General features: G+C 36.6%; 1 protein-coding gene and 1 long non-coding RNA gene across 3 annotated transcripts in view; one reads left to right on the top strand and one right to left on the bottom strand.

Annotated features, from left to right (window-relative positions):
• Positions 1-587, top strand: part of LOC139744121 (general transcription factor IIF subunit 1-like) — a 76,214-nt gene extending 75,627 nt beyond the window's left edge. For both annotated transcript variants that reach the window (XM_071654578.1, XM_071654576.1), the window contains exon 13: positions 205-587. In XM_071654578.1, coding sequence (XP_071510679.1) covers positions 205-418 — 214 coding nt within the window. In that variant the 3' untranslated portion in view covers positions 419-587. The remainder of the gene's footprint in view (positions 1-204) is intronic.
• Positions 588-10,216: 9,629 nt separating this feature from the next.
• Positions 10,217-15,328, bottom strand: LOC139744118 (uncharacterized). The gene is made up of 4 exons (XR_011711807.1): positions 14,863-15,328; positions 11,632-11,752; positions 10,851-10,995; positions 10,217-10,315 (listed from the first exon to the last, which is right to left on the bottom strand). It is a non-coding gene; the product is annotated as an uncharacterized lncRNA (long non-coding RNA).
• Positions 15,329-16,953: the final 1,625 nt, after the last annotated feature.

The raw sequence follows: 16,953 nt of genomic DNA, 5'->3' as shown, positions 1-16,953 counted from the left end.
GAAATTTACATGTAGGCCCCTATATTAGTGGTTCTGTTTTAGAACGTTCATACATACATTTTTTGTCCATGTACATTTTGTATGTCTGCAAATCTGTTGATCTTTGCATTAAGGTTAAGTGTAAGATATCTAACTGACAAATTAGTAAATTTATGAGTGGAAGTATCATGTGTCTGTCATTTCTTGTATCATACTTTGTGGCAGACACGTGCCTCTTACTGAGGAGGAGGTCAAGCGATATCTTATGAGGAGACCAATGACCACCAAGGATCTTCTTGTGAAGCTCAATCCTCGGAGGACAGGCTTACCCAAAGAGACCATTGAGACAAGGCTGGCAGAAATTCTTGACAAACTCAACCCAGAGAAAAGGAAAAAGGACAGCAAGATCTATTGGTTTATCAGAGAACATCGTATGTAGATGGAAACAACAGCTAATGGCTTTCCATCTTCCATAGTGCAAAGGAAACCAATGGACAAAGAACACATTTGCATAGCTTTGGAAAAAAAAAAGTATGTAAAATTTTTTGGGGAAAAAAAAGATCATAATATATACATGTATATATACACTCAACCAAAAAAGTAAGTTCCCCCTGGCATTTTTGAATATATCTCAAAAAGTATTTTACCGATTTTCATAATTCAAACGGGAATGGATAGGGAATTTTATTACTGATGACATGAATGGCATATCATTGCCACCACATATCATTATTGGTGTGAAAAAAAAACAATGCATTTTATGTCAAAATGCATGGAAAAAAAGATGCACTTTAGTGATTTGCATTGACTTTCACACAAATTATCAAACAATCACTCATGATTCTGAACTTTTAAGCATGGTTTATTGCATATTTCTCTATCTTTTTCTTTTCATGAGCATACAGTGAAGTATTTAATAATTGATATGTCCACCATCCGCTTCAATGACCAGCTGGCATCTCTTCCTAATACTGTTAACTAAAGTTTGTATTTGGCTCTGCTCAATGTTGTCCCATGCTCTGTGCAAGATGTGCTGAAATTCTTGCAGTGAAGTGTCATCTTTCACCTTCTTGCTGAAACTTTGCTCTAAGTTTCCTTATGGCATTGGGCGAAACCCCTAGTCTCCTGGCCACCTCCTTAACCGGAACCCCAGCTTCAAGGAAAGCTGTAGCTCTCCCTCTTTCAAAAATTTGCAGATGCGGCATGATGCAAAATGGCCATAAGCACATTAATGTGATCAACCCAAATTGGAATTAAAAAGCACATGGCTTCGACCAACATTTTCATATTGAAAAAGCATATTGTTTAAGAAGTATGCATAACATCTGTTTAATAGGGAAGCACATTGCACCTGAAGAAATTCCTGAGAATTGCATAACAATTTAAAAAGGTCATTTGCTAACTTGCATAGGAAATGTACACAATATGCTTCATATAACCTTCAGTGCAAATTTTTTTCCCATGCATTTTGATGTAAAATGCATTTTTTCACACCAATAATAATATCTGGTGGCAATGATATGCCATTCATGTTATGAGTAATAAAATTCCCTATCCATTCCCGTTTGAATTGTGAAAATCGGTAAAATACTTTTTGAGATATATCCAAAAATGCTAGGGGGGAACTTAGTTTTTTGGTATATATATATATATATGTATATATATATATATATATATATATATATATATATGTGCGTGTGTGTGTTGAAATTTCACATTTTGACTCCACGAAGAAATTAAGAAACACTGGTAATGCATTTTTGGCCAATAAAGCATGAGTTTATTCGACTCAAATTTTCGGCGTCCTGCGCCTTCTTCAGGAGTCTTGACAATGACGGTATCAAAGCAAAACAAAAATTGAACACGTAGAGCGTGCACTCATAGACAGACTTAGTTGCTATGAGACATGGCTGGGGGTGCGCACCCTTTACAGTGATGTTGCCATGTAGAAGCAATGTAGTCGTGGCACCCATAAGGAGGAGAGCATTGACAGGTTTATTACGTAACAATGGCGTTCAGTTTAAGCATCATATCACTTTGTATTATCACATGCTATGATGAGATACCAAATAAATGTACTTATCAACATACCATAAGTTAGAGAATAATGGACAAATTCAGGAACAGGTTAAAGAGCGCTCCAACAATTGAGTTGTTTCATGATTTTCACTGATGGAGACTGTAGTATATAATAATCATCAATAGGACGAAGTCGGATTAAGAATTCCTGTTGAGAAATAGATAAAATTATCAATTAAAAAAGCCACAATTCAGTGTCTCACTGTAATCTAATCAGATTTGAACATGCAAGTATGAAATTGATTGTATAGTACCAATCTTTAATAGGATGGCAGTATGAAGCCATCTATATAAAATATAACATAACCTGAGAAAATTGATTAAAAAACTTGAGACCTTAGATTATAATTTTCACTTTAATATAAGCCAATAATTTCTCATAACATCAGTGTAAGTGAAACTATTATCAGTTAAAAAGATATTTTGAAAAATATCTTAGAATCGCGCCATGACTAATTCCTCGAACGGAAGAATGAGTAACCGTTTAGAATGGATAAATCCCTGGTTAGCCCTTCCCCTTTAAAACTCTTACTCTTCACGATAACTTGTAACCCAGCCGTGTCTCATAGAAACTAAGTCTCTCTATGAGTGCACGATGTACAATTTTTGTTTTGCTTTGTTTTGACACCATCATTGTCAAGACTCGTGAAGAAGGCATAGGATGCCGAAAATTTGAGTGGAATAAACTCGTGCTTTATTGGCCAAAAATGTATAACCGGTTTGTTTCTTCATTTACATGTATATATATATATATATATATATATATATATATATATATATATATCCCATATGATACAAATGTTATGACATAGAAAATGTTTGGTACGTTAAACCTACATAGTATTTATTCTGATTGCCACAAGCTTTATGTGCTACAGTATACTCCCGTTATAACATAGTCCTCTGGACCAGCGATTTTCTTTCATTATATCGAAATTTTGTTATAACCAAACAGTCATAGTGTATAAATGTTTATAGATGATAATTTTGGGGCCTGATTGATTTTGTTGGAATGAGAATTTCATTATAACTGTTTGTTACAATGTGAGTGCACTGTAGTTACTTACAAACGACATATGTACAATGTATGTTGTTAAACAGTAACTTTTGTGAAAATCGAGTGAAGATCACCGATTTTTAAAAAAAAAAATGATTTTTGCATTCAAAACGTGACATATACTTAACGTTTTAACACTGACATTGTAATCATGAGGGGGGGGGGTTCAAGTGGGGGCCAACATATTTTCTTTTTCTTGAAAATACAGTCAAAAAGCACTGAATTGATCAGTGTTTTAGATCCATGATTTTTTATCATTGCTACTACTAAAACACTAATCAATTCAATGCTTTGAATTTGAATCAATTTGAATCAATGCTTTGAATCGACATTTACATCGATGTCGGGCAATTTGTCAATCAGTTGCAATAAAAACACCTCGACGGAAGAATTTCATGAATTCTAATAATTACGCAGTACCTGCTGCATGCTATTAGGATTAGAACCAACACTTGCTGTCGGGCGAAAGCTTGGTGGTCTTATGGAGATGACGCCTGTCCCATGATCAGGAGGTTGCAGGTTCGAATCCTGCTCGAGTATGTACGCCCATGATTTTTTTATCATGGCTACTCCTATTAAAACACTGATCAATTCAGTGCTTATTTACGTCGATGTAGGGCAATTTGTCAATCAGTTGCAATGAAAAAACCGTGACAGAAGAATTTCATGAATTTGAATAATTACGCAGTACCCGCTGCATGCTATAAGGATTAGAACCAACACTTGCTGTCGGGCGAAAGCTTGGTAGTCTTGTGGAGATGACGCATGTCCGGTGATCAGGAGGTTGCAGGTTTGAATCGCGCTCGAGTATGTACGCCCATGATTTTTTATCATGGCTACTACTAAAACACTGATCAATTCAGTGCTAATTTACGTCGATGTAGGGCAATTTGTCAATCAGTTGCAATGAAATCACCTCGACGGAAGGATGTCGTGAATTTGAAAACAAACTTGTTTAAACCTGCAAATACTCTGAGAAAATACATTATTGAAAGCACTTTCAAGGTTATTTACACTAGATCAAGGTTTTTGTTCTGTTTTTTTTAGCTGCATAAATAAAATGGAATATACATATAGACACCAGCCCCCATAACCCTTCAAAGCTGCTTCCCCCCCCCCCCCCCCAAGTGTGCAATGTTCCAGTAGTCTGCAAGAATGTGTGGAATGTGAACTTACGCTATTCAGATGAGTGCGAGACCCCTGGTCTCTTGTTTGTTTGTTTGTTTTTGTTGTTGCAAGGAAATTTTTAACATGTTCAAAATTTCCAACGAAACCAGCAATTTGCTACGTTCGCAAACATTCACCCTTCAGCGAGGTACTCTCTTACACTTTTGGATACATTTATACATTTTGTTTTTTATGCCTCCGCCACGAAGTGGTGCCGGAGGCATTATGTTTTCAGGTTGTCCGTCCGTCCGTCCGTGATGAATTTTGTGGACAGCGTAACTAAAAAACCTTTTGAGGTATCCTAATGAAACTTGGCATGTATGTGTATTAGGGGGTGAAGTTGTGCCTATCAACTTTTCGGTGCACATGCTGAAGGTCAAAGGTCAAGGTCAAATAGGTAAAATTTCACTATTTCCACCATATCTATGCAATGCCAGAAGATATTTTCTTGAAACTTAGTGTATACATGTACACTTTACCCAATTAAGATTCTCTAGTGAAAGTTTGGGGTCAAAGGTCAAAAGGTCAAGTAAAAATATTAAAACTTCACTTTTTTCTCCGTAACTTGGAAATTGTTCCAAGGTATCTTCATGGAACATAGTATATATACATGTACTGACTGGCAGTGATTATCTAGAGAATTTAGGGTTCATGGGGTCAAAGGTCAAGGGCAACACTTCAAAATTTTACTATTTCCCTCATATTTATGCAATGCCAGCAGGATTATTTTTTATTTACTCTTGGTGTATGCATGTATAACCTAGTAGAGATTCTCTGGAAACTTTTTTTTTTCTTTTTTTCTGTTTTTGCCTTAAAGGTCAAGAAAAGGTCAAAGATCAAGGGCAAGTGCTGAACTAACTTTTTCCTCCATATCTCGGAAGTGGCTCAAGTTATCTTGAAACTTTCTACATATTTATGCATGTTCTGCCTGACAATGATTATCCTATGAATTTTAGGGTCAAAGGCCAGATGAAAATGGTAACAATGTACTTCTCAATACAGAAATTGCACATTTTCTCCATACCTTGAAAATTACTCAATGCATAAACTTATGAATGGGTCAAAGTCAAGTTAAAGTCCTTAAATCCCCAAATACATGCTCTCCTATTCATCCAATTAAACCTGGGTCAAGGAAGGTGAACATTCAACACATTTGTGACAAACTTGTCATTTTCATATTTTGCCAATTCTGTGAAAATGTAATCACACATTGTCCACATGTACTATAGACCTATTAGGAGAATCATGCATTATGGCGGAGGCATACCAGTCGCCTTAGCAACATTTCTAGTTTGTTTTTGTTTTCCTTGTTTATTAAAGTTAAAAAAAACACAACACTATAAATTGTAGAGTTTGTGATAACATATTCCTTAGCGAAGGCAGTAGCATTTAGATGTTCCGATGCTGTTCTGTCGTGGCCTCTTGGAAAGAGCTAGACTTCATGAACTTGTGATGCTTCTTGTATGCGTTCTGTTTGGCATTGGCAGTCACTGCCTGCACACAACGATGATTCAGACAAATACACAGAGAATGGTTTATTCCTCAGTAGTTTCTGGTTTTGAAACAGCGCAAGATTTTGCCCGCTGTATAGTTGGGTTTAAAAAAGAAATCATTACATCAAAACAAAAAAAAATCAAAATCCAGTTGTTTATGATAGGCCTTACACATATATAGATCACCCAAGTCAGGTTATTGCCAAACAGCCTTGTACAGGAGAATCCTGTTATAAAGAGATCATTGGTTCCACATGATTTTTCTTGGGATTTTCACCAAACTTGGCAGGTAGCACCCATTGGGTGATAGGATCTTAATTTTCTTCAAATGAGCACTATGCCCCACAGGGCCCTTAGGGGCCCCCAAATCAAACAATCTTTAAAAATCTTCTCTTGAACCAGAAGGGATGGAGCGTACAAGGTGTAGTTAGTGCTATGAGTTAGTACATTGATGACTAGTTTGAATTTTGTTCAGGGGGTGTCCTTTCATTAAACAGGTTACATTTTCATTTCCTTGAAAATGTATGGTCTAAGTTTCACTGGATTTAGGAGGAATTTTCACAGGGACGATAGAATGCGTATTGTACGAATGGGCACCATCCCCACTTCAGGCCCCCAGGGATCCCAGAATCTCCAAATTAGAGAATCTAGTCAATAAAACCAGAAATGTTCCAAGTGTTTACAATGTACATTTAGTGAGATTCAGGGGTCAATCCCTTGGGGAAATATAGAATACACATTCTACAAATGGGCACCATCCCTACTTTGGGACCTCAGGAGGCCCAGCACTTCCAAATAAGAGAATCTTTATTAAGTCATCTTCTATTATTAAACCAGAAATGTTCCAAGTGCTTACAATGTACGTTAATGAGATCCAGGGGTCACCCCCTGGGGCAGGGACTAAATTGGAGGCCATGATCAAATTATCTAAAAACTCAGCAGATTTTATTGCTATTGTGATAGACTAGAAGAATGGACACCATGCCCTCCTGGAGGTCCCCCAAGCTCACTAATTTTGCTGTGTTCTTCTTAGATTATAATCTGCAAGAATGCATGGATAGTGAACTTGTGATACTCCGGTGAGCATTTTGATAAACATCCATTCATTCACCAAAATTCATTGCTTGTATTGAGTTGTGTGTGTGGATGTACTGTGTATGTCAGGTCAAACCTAGACTTTAATGTTAAAGTCAAAGCTCTGAAACAGTGAGGTACAATTTAAATGCAAATACAAATAAAATACATGTAACTTTGAACAAAGTCTGACAGCTTGTTCCACTGTTGTTTATTTGCTTGCTCTGGATTTGTTGGGTTTGGTTTGCTTGTTTTTAAACTAGTAAGATGTGATTGAGAGAGGTGTCAATATCATAATCCCTATGTTATGCTACAATAAGCCACAAGTAATATCCAAGAAAAACGTGCAGCTCAATACATGTTTAGATGACTCACAACGTCCTAACCAGGCATACATCTTGTACATATCATTTTACACATACGTACACAAACGTGGCATGCATCGTACCTCCTCACACTGAAACGGAGAGAAAATGGGTACTACGCAGAAAAATCATTTGTAGCAAATAGTTTGACTGATTCTTCAGTTGATACTTCCTCTCCTGCATGGATGGGAGGCATCCTTAGAAAGATCGTCACTTGAAACATGTTGGATGTTCCCCCCGCCCACATCACTCTCTCTCTCTCTCTCTCTCTCGCTCTCTCTTCATGATGTTTGCACTCGTAGACCCACAAATTGAATACAGTGTTTTCATATATTCATACTAAACAGAAGGATGGTTTCACTGTTCGCTTACTAATTTATATGCATGTACGTGTATTAACAAATGTTCTGTTAAAAATACATGTACAGTTAAACTCGCCTAAGTCGACATCGCATATGTCGAATAATCGCGCAAGTCGATGATTTTAAAAAGTCCTGATTTTTCCCCATTGACTTACGTGTAATAATTCACTCACAAGTCGAATTTTGTAAGTCGAATACTCGCCTAAGTCGATGAAATTCCAAGAACACTTTCACGGAAAAACCATTAAATTCACTGTGCCTAAGTCGAATAAGATTTTATTGTGCAATAAATCACTGTCAAAATCACGAGACGCCAGTTTTTGTTTACATAAGAACTAGCCCGACCAGACAGGTGACAAAAAAATGATCTAAAGTATCAAAATTCAAAGCGATCGCATGCGATTGTTGAACTCTCTTCGTGTTTGGAGGTCCTCTGGTACAGCCCTGTTGCGCTAGCGCTACGTACGTACAGCGACTGGGCTGTGTATAGTTGTGCGTACAGCGACTGGACTGTGTATAGTCTGTGTATGTTTGCAGTCTGCGCTGTGCAGTGGATGGATGAAGCTGCTGAGTTTTCAAAGCGGAGAGTAAGAGGGGGAAAGTTACGGGCACGGGTAAATCAAAAGTACACCTCTACATGAATTTCAAGCCACGGTATGGTAAACTGGAATCAATCACTGCTCAAATATCGTTCATATTCACTTCCCCAAGGTTTAACAAGGGTGTAAAGTAATCGGACCTGTGCTAATGCACTGTCCATGCAAAGTTACCCGCGGCCCTGCCGGGTGACCCGTGCTGCGGCACACCTCTCCAGCTCTCAGCTCCAGAGTAGACAACATACATGTACATTTATACATAATGTACGTGTGGTGTGACTGTTGTTAAGTCGATTTTTTTTTCGACTTACGCACAAGTCGAAACTCGCCTAAGTCGATGTGTTTTGCTCAGTCCCGAGAAGATCGACTTATGCGAGTTTAACTGTACAACTTTGTATTTCATGCAAACATGCCAAATAGACCAACTTTCTAACCTGCGAGTGTTACTAAACATGTCATGACTTTAGACGCATTGTGTGTTTATGTGGCAAGGTATGGGTGTCTGTTTTAACAAAATTTAGTTTTTTATAAAAGGAAATTATTGTGGTCCCCACTATTTCATAATGGTGTTCGTCTGTACATTGTTAAAATGCCGATGCCATATAAGATACATATAAATGTACTGATGCTAAAGCTTAATTGCATTTGTTGCACCTGTTGTACAAATATCAATGAGTTCATTTAATTCTCTATTGAGATGTACAATCAACGCTGCTAGGTCTCTCTAATTCTGCACAAGCCTCCCTGAAACCTGTATTTTTTTTTTCTTTTTTATCCTGGCAAAAGAATATACAAAAATCTGTCTGATTTGGGAATTGCTTTTGCCCATACAACACACAAGTGTCTCCATGACAGCTCTTGAATTTCCCTGATTTTGATATGTGAATGTGAATATATTTTGTAGGGCAACCCAGCGAATTAGAGGCTTGTTACATCATGTTCAAAACATGTGCAAAACTGGATGCAAGAGTATCTGCACACATTAAGAACTTAGAAGTTTCAGTTAGAAACAAAGTCTGTCTCTGAAAAAAAAAAAGTGTCCTCAGTCTGAGCTGCTATGGCATGGAAACCCATGTGAGTTTATGCACATTATAACATTGTGATAAGGCAATATGTAAAAACTATCATGTGAACAATATAGGTGATGTTATAATCGATCAGAAGATTTATTCAGGATTCCATTCAAAATACACAATCAAAATAATGTAATCATAACGATGTCACATGAAAATGATACAAACATAATCGTGCATTCATTTGGTAATAATTGTTCATTTTTCCTTTATGTTCTTCTATGTTTCATATACACTGTAACATTGTATTTCTATTCTCGTTCTAATTTCTCTCATAAACACATGCTTCACAGAACAGCTTCTTCTATCATTACTGGTTTCATTCCGTTTCAAAATAAGCTTATAAATACTCCAAAATGCTATTGTCAAAAACAAACTATACTGACTCTTGCACTGTATTTTCAACCAGAGTAAGACATTGATATTTGTTACTGATGCATGGTATACATAGAAACAAACCCTTTATGTATACCACCAAAAAAAAAAAAAAAATCGTTAAGTTTGCATTCAATGAAGGCATGAACGATGTCCTCTCTTACATTGCAATTTGGACACAAATCATCATTACTTAAACCCCATTTGAACACATTGCTTCTCACTATACAACAATTTCAAATTCTTGTAATTTGTTTTCTTTTATGTATGTGAATTTGCATAATTTATGCATTATCTGGATAATTTGAGCACAATTGATTGTCACATGAACACAACAAGTAAGATTATTTGGTTATACTTCTCCATCACTTTACTGTCTGGAACTTTTGTTCAAAGTAAGTTTTTCATTTTTTTTTTTTTTTTTTTTTTGCCCACTGGAAACTATGGTATATTCAGATGTCTACGTGTTTTACTCATAAACATATGCTTTTGTAGTCCAACAATTGAGGTTTATGTCTCGTGTTTATGAAACATTGAATAATATTTTAAAATATACACATGGTATACTACAGGTACCGTACCTCCTTTAATAGTGCCTTTACTTGTCAGCATGATGAGCCTGCCATGACCTTCAACATTGGCCTACAACAACAGGGCTTGCACTCCAAAGCCAGAACATTGGCTGTATTGCAGAACTGACAGAATGATACATTCAAAATATGTGAAGTGTGTACATTTACTTGTTACTAACAGAAAGGAGAAACAACAAAGATGCGTCTTGGCTGGAGCAACTATTCTTCTGTGTATGATATTAACATAATAAATTATGTTTGTGTGTTTTTGTTTGTTTGTTTTTGTGCATACAACCCCCTCTACACATTAATCAAAACAAACTTTGCTGCCTTATCACTAACTACAAGCAGGTGCATAAGTATTACAGTAATGTTCAAATGTGTGCAAGTTAAAGCGTCATGTGCAGGCCAAGGTATCGAGCTTTGTGAAGTGTAGGTCCTACAGGTGACTTACAGTTTCCCAATATCTGACCTCTTTCAACTGGTACAGTCATTTACTTGAACAGAGGTCTCACTTCGGAGTCATCCAGATTTAGTTGTGGTAACTGTATATCAATCTTCACTGAAGTTGCTATTACTTCAAGTAATTTTGATTGTCATAACCACGTCAGGACACAGTAAATTCAATGTTCTTATTGCTAGATTAAACAGAAAGTACCTTGTGACAGTTGATGCCTTCCTGGCTTTTCACTGGTGCAATTTGGAAAATTAGTCCCTAGTAGACAAGTGTAAAATAGGATGACAGCAGCTCCTCTCCACACTTGATCTCCCTCAGAGAAACTAATGCCACAGTTCGCAATACTCTGAAATGAAAGAGAAAGAAGTCTCTCTACCTTTCTTACAGCAATTATGCGACCATTCAAGTTTCAATGCTACTTTCTATCAGAAGGCACAATGTATACTGTATAAGCTGAAATTTTCGCAGTGGTTTTATTTTCGTGAATTTCGCGAATCGCCTTTGAACCGCGAAAATAACAACGCGCGAATAACTAAGTTCAGTTAGACCCTCGCAACCGCGAAATTAACAACACGCAAAAATGTCCTCCAAGTAGCAATTCGCGAAAATATCTGTACGCGAAAATTTCAGCATGTATAGTAGTCAACCTGTCTATAGCACCCACCCTTGGGAAACAACAAAAGTGGCCGCTGTAGACAGGTCGGTGGCTTTTTTGAATTTCAACACTTGCCTTGTGTAATAGCATACAATACCACATGTTATTCTTTGAAAAAAAAAGCAAATAAGTTTGCATACATATGCAGATATATACTATGGTGATTTCTTTGTACAATTTACTTCATTTTATTCTTTACAATAGTTTTAGAGTTGAAACCCAACAAAAAATGAAATTTTCAGACATTCAGACATCATAAGCATCAATGCATGGATATCTAAAAACTACAATTGCATGTATCAACACAGAAACTAGTATGTTACAAACCTTCCAATATTGCCTGTATCTTGCAATGTTCCATAAAAGTTATTTGGGATGAATCTTCGTAGATTAACTGGAAAGTTGACAGGCACATCAAATTCTTGGTAGCAGACATTTGCAGGAGCTCCTTTATTAACAACAAATTATGAGACATCAATAGAAAATTGACATGATGATCTGTAAGACTTACTACATTAAAAAAAAAGACAACCTATTGCATTACTACATCCATTCCTTTGATAATCGGTAAAGGTTTGTTTTGTGTGAAAGAAAGCTAATGGTGGTGAATATGCCACATCTTAATTCATTACGTGTTCCTTACAGTCCTAGTGCTAGAGGCAAAATCTTCATTTACCATCTGCCTAATGTTTTCTGATAGTGATCCGAACCTGAATGATGCAACTCTTGCATTCTTGAGGGTTTTGAGATACTTACTCAAGATGGCAACCAAAATGGTCACTAAAATCTAAAATTCCTATATATTTGATTCAAATGTTACAAATGGTAAAAAGATTGGAAACAAAAAATAAAGGTTCTACCTTATTTTGAGGAATCCTAATCTGGATGATGCAACTTTTGCATCCTTGAGGATTTTTGAGCTATTCAAAATGGCCACCAGAGACGGAAATTCTTGTGCATTTCCTTACACCCCCGTCTCACTAGAAAGACAATTATGGCGACCATAGCAATCTGTGAAGAATTCACAAATCATGGCACAATAAATTGCTCCCCCCCCCCCCCATCTCTATTTTTGGCCTGCAAGTTTCTCCACGCTTTTAGTATAATTCTGCCACGTTGTTGCCACTTTCCCAGGCCGACGAGACGTGCTGCTTCTGCGATCAAACAGATATTTGTACACTTATCAAGACCTCGCTACAACAGTGCTACGATTAGAGCGACTGTGATACGTTAATGCCAGGCTCATGCTACAATCTTAAGCGATCAGGATATGAATTGGGTTACAATGATTGAATTTCTTCATCAGATGTCGGTGTCAAACCAAAAAGGATGTGCATAATTATGGTTCAACCCTATATCTTGTATTCAAGAACACCAGTTGAACCTAGTGTGAAACTGCTGTGAATAGTTAGTCATCTATTCGATTGAAAGTCCAAGGGTGAAATGTATGTATAGGACCTGCTAAAGAACCAGACTAAGAGCAAACTACAAATCATATCTGACAATGAGCCAATTTTATGAAGGTACGGTATATCTGCAATGATTGCAACTTAAAGTAATTGCATTGAGTAGCAATAATAAATGAAAAACAAACAAGTTAATAGACAGAAGATTCATAATGCATGTACAGCTGTATGTGGAGAAAGAAATTGATTAGTACGCTTTTCTCCGTTTCCACCTCCCTGATGCATGATGTGGTGCATCAATTTCTTTCGTTTATGATAGGTTCCTGTTACGTAATACCGTAAAAGTAGAAATGTTCATGGGTGACAGGGGCCACTTCCAATGGGCTTAGTGTACGTGTATGCTTTACACGTTGCTACCATGTTAGACCTACAAATATTTCATGTTTAATATGCTCATGAGCCAATTGTAATGCACTCTAAAACCACCACACTGTCGCTACGAAAACTTTGGACAAGTTCAAAACTTGGTGCTGACCATGGCGATGGTGGCGACCCTCTGCCCTTCCAAAACGCTCAAGATACAATACAGAAGATTTGAAGCAATCAAGCGACGATATGCCGTGCTTTGTCAATTTTTGAGGATCGTAGCGAAATCGCCATCTAGTGAGATGGGGGTATTATGAAAGTTCAAAACTTGAAAAGATTAGATGGTTTTAACCTCTTTCAAGGGTACTGAATCTGAATCAGGATGAGGCAAATCTTGCATTTTTGAGGGTTTTTGGATACAAATGGCAGCCAAAAATTTACATTCAAATTTAAGTATTTCCTCATAAATGGTAAAAAAAAAAAACTATGCCGTGCTTTGTCAATATTTCAGGATCGTAGTGGATTCGCAATCTGGTGAGATGGGGGTATTATGAAAAGTCAAAACTTGAAAAGATTTGATGGTTTAAACCTCTTTCCAGGGTACTGAATCTGGATGAGGCAAATCTTGCATTCCTGAGGGTTTATGAGATACAAATGGCAGCCAAAATTTTACATTCAAATTTAAGTATTTCCTCATAAATGGTTTTAAAAAAATGAAAATGAATGAATGGTTTTACCCAATTTCAAGGATGCAGAGTCCGAATCTGGTTGATGCAACTCTTCATCCTTGTCTGGTTTTGATTTATGCAAGGTGAATGCCAAAATGACAAACACAAACCTTGAATATCTCAAAATATAATTAATTACAAATTAAATGAAGGTGCTGTCACCAAATGCATTAGCCAGGTAGCCTTTTTCATGATATACTTAAATAAATCAACAACTCTCCATCCCTTCATCTTCCGGAAGTCTTTAGCAGATTTACTGTTAAGAAGGTCCAGAAACAGGGCAGCATGTGTATAAAACATCATCGCGCCTGAAATATTTGTATTGCTACAAGTATACATTCAAATAGTCAACACTGATATTATCAACTCAGATGACAATTCGATGGGTAATGCTTTTCACATTTTTAACATGTAGGATAAAATTAATACAAAACATACATGACTAGGTTGGTCTTTGTGCAACATGGCTATTAAAGCAATGTGTCACCTATTTCATTATACCAGATGAATGATTTTACTTCCGAATCAGTAGCTAACAAGAGGTAGAGTAACCAAATAAGTGATACTCTTATAATCATATAATTATATATAGCACTTTCTCATTAGAAAAGTAACATGTTTATTTGACAAGACCTTCTAATTTTTGATAACATATTATTCTTAAGTTTCCTGTAATCATTTCATGTGCCATGTCAAGTTCATGTCAAACCATTGTCACCTTTATCTTTGCCTAATACTCCAAATTATATCTAATAGTACTCAACAAGTATACAAACATTTAGCTTTACCTATATTCCAAATTATATCTAATAGTACTCAACAAGTATACAGACCTGGGGTCCGTTTCATGAAGTCATCACATAAAAGTCTTTACATTAATCTCAGAATGGCCAAAGTGGCTCATTATATGTAGCTATGAGAAACTTTCAAAGACAAGTAAAATCCCTTTCATGAAGTCTCTTATGAGTGTGTCTTATAATTAAGCGAAAAGTCTTTCATAAAACTTTCATGAAACAGACTCCAGGTTATTATTAAGATCTGTCAGAAACTAACAATACCTTTGTATTGATTGTTGACATATTGTCCAACAGCCATGGGGTTCAGAAGACAGGGGGTCAACCAGGAAATGTCACAGAACACATGCGGGCCAAGTCTGTCTCTCTGAGCACATGATCTGTGTGATGTCCATACAAAGTACTTCTGCATCATGAAACCTGGCCATGGCACAAATCATTGTTTGAATGCTTACAATCCGATTGACCTCACTTTGAGGGTACCAAGTAAATTTTCTATAAACTGGGTTTCGGTATCTTACTTGTATGACAATCTAGTGCTGATTTTCTTACACGTGACTATGACATCAAAAAACATTGTCAATTTGCGTGACAGATCTGTGATTTATGATAGTAAGTACATATCTATTCAAACAGACCCTAAAAACATTACAGGATAAATATTAAAGGAACTATGTAACGCACATAGTATGCATGTTGACTGTTGTTGATTCATGATACCCCAACATCACTCATGTGTCACTTATGTCTTGAAGAAGGTGCATTCCAATGCCGTTTATATTAATCATATTAGTACTTTAGCAATGACTGAAAGATGAGGGCACAAGCAGAATTTCTCTGTATGAAAGGTTTTTCCTTTTGTGTGTGTGTGTGTGTGTGTCAATGTATACAAGTAATCTGAAGAAACATAGAAAAATCATTATAAAATATATGGAACATACTTTAGATATTCATTTTGCCACATTAGCAACGTTGAAGATATCATTCATAAACACAAGTCAAGTATTTGCACTGCATAGGTCCTTTAATCTCACAATATATTGCACTTCATCAGTGAAAGATTTTATCATAGCTACATGTAAGTTAGACTCGAGGGCCCAAATTCACGAAGGTGGTACAAATGAAACCATGGTTTAAACCATGGACAAAAACCATGGAGCGCCAAGTGTCGCACGGAATATTTCGTTACGAAACTGAATATTTCATTACGAAATTGGTCATTTCGTCAACAAAATGACCGTTTCGTTAATGAAATTATCATTTCGTGGACGAAATGTTCATTTAGTTACAAAATGTTGTCATTTCGTTACAAAACAATCATTTCATCGACGAAATGACTGATTTCGTAACGAAATACATTGTATTCCATGCGACACTTGGCACTCCATGGTTTTTGCCCATGGTTTAAACCATGGTTTCATTTGTACCACCTTCGTGAATTCGGGCCAAGGAGGGTTGTCTGGTTTTTTTTTTGATTTGTTTTGTTTTGTTTTGTTTTGTTTTGTTTTTCTATTTTTAATGGCATCTCAAATGGGTGAGTTCAACATTGTACAATATATCATCAAAATATCTTGTGTGTCTTACCATTATTGACACTATGATTTTTCTACTATAATGTAGTAATACTTAGTATTTTTCTTCAGATTGGGACGGTGATTTGCTCAGTCAGTAGTGCTTCTGCCTCCAGATCCACAGGACCTGGGTTCAATTCCCAGGTCAAGCTGAGCAGTGTTGTGTGTAATCATACCATCCCCTCTAGTAAGGGGCAAAACACTCTGTCCCTCAGATACAACATAAACTGGCGGTCCAGTTTGTTGAGAGTCATAACTAATGCACAAACACTTGTAAAACGATCCCGCTTCATTCAGTCATTAAAAAGAGCAGAGTGCATAACCTGATGAAGCAGTCCATGAAAGACCAGCTAGTGCAACCAGGGGTATATGGGCTATCCAGCCATCTTCTCAGATGGAAAAATGAAACAAACACAATTTTTTTTTTTATAATACCACATGGCACAGAACATGACCAACAGGACACTTTATTCAAAAGAGGCTGGTGACATAGAGTATTCAGACTTAACTCTAAATGAAACAATTTGCCACTGATGATTTCGTGCCAGACCAAAGAACAAAATGGTGTAACTCTCTCAATGTGTTTGAAAGAGCTGTCCTGTCACTCAACTTTTGCATCACATCACTGCTTAGAAATGACTTTAATCCCATGTTAGCACAGATCTCATGTAATTGAAATACAATGGTAGATATTAAGTCGGTGCTAGCGATGGTGTTACTGTTATCTCAACATTAGCACTGGCAATAATCCTGAACTTGAAAATCAGTTGGTGTTTAAATAGCA

This window comes from Diadema antillarum, unplaced genomic scaffold (assembly GCF_040938485.1).
Source record: "Diadema antillarum isolate AM-2024a unplaced genomic scaffold, OU_Dant_1.0 seq00001137_RagTag, whole genome shotgun sequence".
In the NCBI taxonomy this organism is placed as follows: Eukaryota; Metazoa; Echinodermata; class Echinoidea; order Diadematoida; family Diadematidae; genus Diadema; species Diadema antillarum.
This window is presented reverse-complemented; position numbering and strand designations above follow the sequence as displayed.